General features: G+C 42.9%; 1 protein-coding gene across 1 annotated transcript; it reads right to left on the minus strand.

Annotated features, from left to right (window-relative positions):
* Positions 1 to 258: 258 nt before the first annotated feature.
* prmt6 (protein arginine methyltransferase 6) lies at positions 259 to 1686 on the minus strand. Its single transcript, XM_080050189.1, has one exon. It carries the CDS (start codon positions 1656 to 1658, stop codon positions 600 to 602), a length of 1059 nt encoding a protein of 352 aa, XP_079906315.1. The 5' UTR covers positions 1659 to 1686; the 3' UTR covers positions 259 to 599.
* Positions 1687 to 7527: the final 5841 nt, after the last annotated feature.

The following is a 7527-nucleotide window of genomic DNA, read 5'->3' on the forward strand; positions in this document are numbered from 1 at the left end:
TGTTATGTATTACTAATGACCTATTCAAGTGTCTGAAATATTTATTGTTGAGAAACTGTTTTTTCCCCTGCTCAGTACTACTGCAATGTGTTGGTAGAAAATGTTTCCTTCAGGGTGTAACTATACAGGATGCAATATCAGAGCAGGCTTTCATAGACACATAACTGGTTTGGTTGAGTGAGGATGAGGAAATAAGTAGTTAGGGACATACATGTCTCCTCTTCCAAACTTTATTGACAATGGTTTATTGGGTGTGAAAACAAGCATATAAACAAACTACTCCAAACTGATAACATGTACTGTGGTTAAGATATCAACCGTAGACTAGTGGCCACAATGTTTTTTCTAAAGACCTCAGCCTAGAGAGATGGGTCAAAAAACTAATGTCTTTGAATGTCAGATGCAATCTGTTTGCATTCGCTCTAGAGTTGTAATAGTTTTTAGCTATGAAGAATGTGAAACACTGGTCAGAATAGTTATGGCTCCACTCACATTAACATCAGTAGGCCTATGCAGGTTTGGGAATCATATGGACTCATGATCTTAGGAGGATTGTGTTGCCTGATGATTAAACTGTAACACTACATGTTGATGCAACATTATGACTGGGCTTCACTGCTCCAGTCAGGGATGGAAAAAGTCTTGGACTGTTTCTTGTGCATTCCTATCGTGTAGTCCACATGGATGCATATATGCCTGGCGCTGTCCTCGGAGGGATACATGCTGACCTCTCCGCTCACCACCGTGTCTTGCTCCACGGCCACGGGAGCGTCCAGGTACAGCACCGCCTGCTTCCAGTGTGTCTCCGGCTTGAAAGGGCACGTGGAGAGCACCATTGGCTTGTTGTCCGGGCCCGGGCACGGGAAAGTCACCGTAAAGTGGACACAGAAGGCGTTCACCGCCGCCGAGCCGAACGACTCGCAACTGAAGCGGCCCTTCACCTCACGCAGCTCCTCCGCGGTCACCGTGTATAAGTCGAGCTCGGCGAAGCGGGCCGGGTGAGAGAGCACGTCCTCCAAGGTCACAGGGTTCACGGTAATGTCAGAGTTCATGAGACACCTCCTGGCGAAGTCGGCCATGCCGGACATGTCGACGCCGTACTGGTCTTTGACGGTGTGCCAGAAATGTAAGCGATCCTCCACCACCGGGTCGCAGATGGGGGAGATGAAGAGCTCGGCTTTGCTGGGCAGTATCACTCCGCCCGGCTGCAGCCACTTGTCGCGCGCGTACAGCACCGAGTTGAGCATAGACTCGTGCAGGAGGGCATAACCCATCCACTCGCTCACTATCACCTCCACCATCTCCGGTAGGTCCACCGTCTCCACCGTGCCCCGAATGATTTCAATTTTGTCCTCCATATTGTTCTGTTTAACTATTTTAACAGCCTGTTCGGCGATAGAACAGGCTTCTACGGCGTAGACTTTCTTAGCCCCCGCTTGTACACAGAACATGCTTAAAACGCCGGTGCCTGCCCCGACGTCCAGCACGACTTTACCCCGTATGGACTCACTGTTACTCAGTATCGCCATCCGGTACGTGTTGGTCCGGACGTGGTCCGCTATCATTTCCTCGTGGATAGTAACATCGGTGTAGCTGTCGAAGTACAGTCTGTCCTGTCGGGTTTTATCCAATTTTCTTTTCTTGGCGACATGAGACATCTTCTCGGCGGTTCAGCTCAGCTGCAAGATCACAGTGTTTTGTTGCGCTACTTCCGCATTGTCAAGTCTGGAACTTGTAGTTTTCCACCACACACGATACGAGAGAGAAGTGCTTCCATAGACTACAACTCCCACAACCAGGCGACACTAAAGTAGTAGTCTCATTGCTGAGTTCACTGTCCGGGGGAAAATGGTACATATGCGCTTCTACTGGAGAAAGTAATGACACACGACACCCCATTTATTTGTTATAAGCCTTTCATTCATCGGAAGCTTTCTGTAATATAGCCTAACATAGTGTGCTTTTTTAAGGCTTCTGTTTATGTCTAGAATTGTACACAAGTTATAAGTCAGCAACTATGTAACTCCTTGTAAATAGGTTTGTATGACGATAATATTCTTGTGGACTTTAAACTTGTTTTTCTTATACAAGTGTCAATAATATATTCGCCTCACTGGATAATATTTAGTTATGCCGTATCAATTTTAATCCGTGTACCTTCCGTTCAATCCATATCCGTTTGGAAATCAAAACACGAAAAACGAAAAAAAAATGTTTGATTTAATTTTTTAATTATTTGTTTCATTTAAAAAAAAATTAAAACGGACTGTTTTATTCAAAATATGCCTGTAAAACATGAATTGATTGCCATTTCTTATTTTTTATTTCCCATGTCGCCCTTTACATAAGAAAATGGGAAAGTAGACAAACAGAAAATGTAAAAAATTTGCATTTTCATTTTTGAAGTTCCAAATAATAATTTATATTCATCAGCGGGTTAAAATTAGCCCAGTCCAACCAGACCATCGTACTTCATTTCATTTGTACAGAAGGTCTGGAAGTGCTGTAATTGGCAAACGTTCATTCACTTGGAGGCGGGTGTCTGTCGAAGTTTAAAACTATTGGATCTGCCCAGTGCCACTCTGGATTAGCCAACCAATCGCATCACGTTTGGTCGTCACGTGTGTCATGAGCCGGCTTCTGGCGGTGCGTTCCAGTTGGACAGGGAACTCGGAAATTTCCGACTTCACTACATATTGTAGTCTATGAATCTACCGGTACCTGGCAACAGTAACTTGTTAGAGCCTAACGTTTAGTTATTTGGACGAGAAAGGTTTTAGGCGTCCATACTTTCGCGAGCAGATGCACTGGAACACAGACAGGACGGAACTCGGAACTACCAAGTCGGAAATCTTCTTCTTCCGAGTATAAAGGAACGCAGCATTCAACTGAAACTGGAGCGCGACTTAGACGTAATCGTTCTCAGCCACTCGCTCTGTTCGCTGATTGGACGATTGTAGATTCTCCGGTAAAACTGGGAAATGCACTGTACACCCAGACTGACTACTGAAGGGAAAATGAAATTTGGCCGGAAGTAGTCGGGCGGGCGGAGCCAGGCTAGGTTAAAATGTGTCCCGCTGCCACAATGCCACAAGCTATGCGCGGCCAGCGCCGTGATGGCTCTGACCCATAGACTGTTTTCTGACCGTGGCTATCTCCGTCTTTTAAGTAGGCTAAAGCCTCTTGTCGGTAGTGGAAACGCATGGCAGATCTAGTAGGGTAACCCTGCCGAACCGTGCAGAACCGAACTGTGCTGCTCAGAGGAAACGAGGCATGATCTAAACAGCGACAGACATACAGCTGTTGATCCAGATCAAAACGGGACAAACCACCAAATGTTTAATCTTTATTGAGAGGGGAAACATATTTTGGCTGGCTGCCAAAGGCTGCTATGTCATTTTCTGTCATAGGCTAACATCAAGAGCCTTATTTGACAAAAAGCTCAATTCAGATAGCCTATAGCCTAAACGTGGACAAAATATAGCTTATACAAGTTTCTTCTTTCCTCGACACACACACACACACACACACACACACACACACACGCACACACACACACGCACGCGCGTCCCCTTAAACTGGGCGATTGCCCACTTTGACTCGGCAAGTGAAGTGAAGACAGGGAAAAAAGAGAGACAGAGACGACGATCGCCTCAGACGCAATTTTCACTCGTGGACCTAACCAATACAAATGCTTTCATATGCAGCTGTCTGCACTGGGGCTCATGCCTCAGCTGATCACGAGTATCAATAACATTATCAATAATGTAGGGTGTGTCCCTCAGTTCCCAGTGCGATGCTGACGTCTGCACATAATTGGTGATTAATGAATGAAGAGTAAAACAAACATGTATTAGATGATTATGAGACCCAAGGCAATTGCCTACCTTTGCGCAATGGTTAAGTTCGCCTCTGGGCGCGCGCGCACACACACATACACGCACACGCGTGCGCACGCACTTCTTTCACTAAATTCAAACATGTATTTTTCAAAATCAACATTTAGGCCATTATTCTCATATTTGATATCCTGGTCATGAATTGTGATTAAAAATAGATAAAAACGTGTTTTAGTATAATATATAATGTAGATGAGAGGATGATTATTAAAAAAACAGGTCACTTTTCGTTTTTCGTGTTTTGATTTCCAAACGGATATGGATTGAACGGAAGGTACACGGATTCATTTTGACCTTTCTTTACTACTTTAAAACCAAAGCGTGGACCTGTAAATGTGCAAAAACTGCTTTTCACCATACACACCTTGTTGTTTATAATAATAACACTTTTTGTCAAAATTTGCTTATTTTTACTCACCATCGATACCTGTCTGTAGTGTGTGAACTGATACAATAGGCCCTAGGTATTGTCTTGTCATATTGTCTTAGCGGCATTTTTCTCTTCAAGAAAGACACTCTCCACCCTTTTTTTAAAATCCTTAACAAAAACATATTGGTCAAATGCCAACATGAGGACAGGCTCACTGTATCCCATTTCATAGTAATGTAAAATGAAGCAGTGGTTTGAGAGGAGAAATTCAACAAAAGGCTGTGTAGCTTGTTGTTTTTTTATGACTACCTTTTTTAAAGCAAGAACAGCACAGTTCAAGGCAGGGAACGTGAATGTGAATAAATAGCATTGGAATCAGAATAAAATATTGCTGGGGAATGTGTGTGGTTGGAAAAGTGGCTGTATGTGCGTGCATGTACTGTATATTTACATGCTTCTAAATCTGTATCCAACTCTGCCATTAAAGCACTGAAACTCTTGGGAAAGTGTGTGTACTTAATAATTCAGCCTTTCCGAAACTATACACAGAATGAAGCAGGGACATAATTCTGCATGAACTGATGTGTTTTTCAGCCTGAGTAATGGAAACAGTAACCATCAAGGGAAATGAGCCATACTTTTGTAGCAAACATTGATTTTATATTCAAAGCTCCAATTTTCCCTTTTGGATACGTTTGATTTATGTTAAACCAGCAACACAATAACACACAAACATTATCTAAGGATGCGGTGTAATCCAAAAGTGAGCCACATATCAAAGTCGGACACCCACATCCGACTGGTCAAAAGAAAAAAATTGGACAAAGTGCAAGACAGGAATGGGAATATACAATAGGATAGATTACTGGACCGTGAAATACATGCGGAATTCAGACTGTGATTCTATGCACTTGGCAGGAGGGTTTGCAGACATTGTCACTGGTAGACAGAACAGACAGACAAGCAGCTGTTGGCCATGTTGTCCTCTTAAGCTTCAGGTAGAAACGCTGCCAGGCCAAGACACAGCCAACACCCAGCTCCCACTGAAATGTCTGGCACGGTTTACCTTTGTCCATAAAGTAAGTAAATGAATGACAATGTGTCTGCACCCATACAGAGAAAACTTTCCAACCTGTTACAGATGACCCAGGCTGAGGTCAGCAAGTGAATCATGAAGGGATAACCTGGTGAGAGCATACTCTATCAGGGGTAATATACTGTATATATTCCCATTGTAAAACATCTGAAGCATCCCTTTCTGCACAAACCACTGACTCATCAATGCACATTTAATGCGGAGGTAAAACATATTTTTTTTTTTTGTCTTATGTCGTGGTTTTCAAAAATGTTATGTTATATATTTTTGATGGCTCATACCATCATCAAAAAGTATAAATAATTTCCAGATGAGGACATTACATCTTAACACTCATTTATACAGTCCCCTCCATAAGTATCGGAACAGTGAGGCCAATTCCTTTATTTTTGCTGTAGACCGGAAACATTTGGGTTTGACACCAAAATATGAATATGAGACAATAGATCAACATTTCAGCTTTAATTTCCAGGTATTCACATCTGGATCTGATACACAACTGAGAAGATAGCATTATTTGTAAAGGAACACCACATTTTTAGGTGAGCAAACGTATTGGAACAGATAGACTTCAAATAAATTAAAGTGAATAAGACTTAATATTTTGTTGCAAATCCTTCGCTTGCAATAACTGCATCAAGCCTGTGACCCATTGACATCACACAACTTTTGAATCCTCCTTTTTGATGCTTTTCCAGGCTTTCACCGCAGCCTTATTCAGTTGCTGTTTGCTTACTCTCTTCAGTCTCCTCTTTAGCAGGTACAATGCTTGTACCTGCGTGTCAAACCCAAATGTTTCCAGTCTACAGCAAAAATAAAGGAAATGGCCTCACTGTTCCGATACTTATGGAGGGGACTGTATATAAACCTAATAGTATTATCCTAATATTACTTTGACTTGGCATTGCATTGCCATGTAGCAAACGTTCAGCCAGGTTGTGCATTTCATGAGATTTGTTTGTTTTAGGTGTCGCTAATTGAAATTAATGACTGATCTGCAGGAAACATAGTATGGTGAATGTTAAGGAAATATCCTGTTAATGGCAACATTAAGAGTACATTTTAAGCCCCTATCTCACTGGGCTGCGACTGTTTGCGACCAGTTGGATACACAAAATTGCGACAAAATGTGCCAATTTGCGACAATTTTCACTTGCAGTCTCACTGAGTTGGTTCCTCACGACACGTTTGCGAATGTCTTTGCCGGAAGGTCGCATTTATGTCTCACGAACGGAATGTCAGTCTCCTTTTTGTCTCAAATCAGTCGCAATTTAGTTTCATATGTCGCCAAACCCTCGCAAAGTTGTCTCACACTTCTCGCACTTTCTGACTCGCGGAGACTAAATTGAGAAGGGTTTGCGACGCGTGCGACACACCTGCGACGACTCTGAGACTATTTTGAGACTGATTTGTTGCACACTTTTTTTGAACATGTTCAAAATTCATGCGACAAGACTGCGCGGCTCTGCGACTCATGCGAGGAAATTGAGACCTCCGCGAACGTTTGGAGACAGTTTAGAGACTCGTTTGCGAATGCAGTCTCCAACTTGTCGCAAACAGTCGCAGCCCAGTGAGATAGGGGCTTTAAGATGTGGAATCGTCCAGCATAGACAAGTGAACTTGCCAATTATGTTATTATTATTTTTTATTGGCACAGTGCTGTTGTACAGTATGCCCTTTTTCATGTACTTGATCAGAAATACAACAATGGACACACATTTACAGTGCACACACACACTACCATCCCTATACCCTACCATCCAGTCCCCAACACTGCCTATAATCAGAATAATTCCCTACTCTCAAATGAGAGCCACATATTTGCACAGATATGCATAGCGTATGTTCTTCAATTGAAATTGGCCAATTCCTATTTGCATATGTAAATCTTAGTCCCACATCTAAATGATAGGGGACATGATTGGGTCTGCGGAACAGCAGAGGAGTGCCTGAGCGTGTGTACGTGTCCTTATTGTACGTGTGCCAAAGCCCTATCTCTGTCTGTAAGGCGTGTAAATCAAGAGACAATCGTGAAGGTGGGAGAGGGTTGGTCAAGCATGGCGGCACAGGTGGAAGCCAAATGGACAATGAGGGGTGTCGTAGAAAAATCCATAACTCGCTTTTATTTTATTTTTTTCCTCTTCCTCTCCTCCCTCGAGCAC

This window comes from Ammodytes marinus (genome assembly GCF_949987685.1).
Source record: "Ammodytes marinus genome assembly, chromosome: 21".
Lineage (NCBI taxonomy): Eukaryota > Metazoa > Chordata > Actinopteri > Uranoscopiformes > Ammodytidae > Ammodytes > Ammodytes marinus.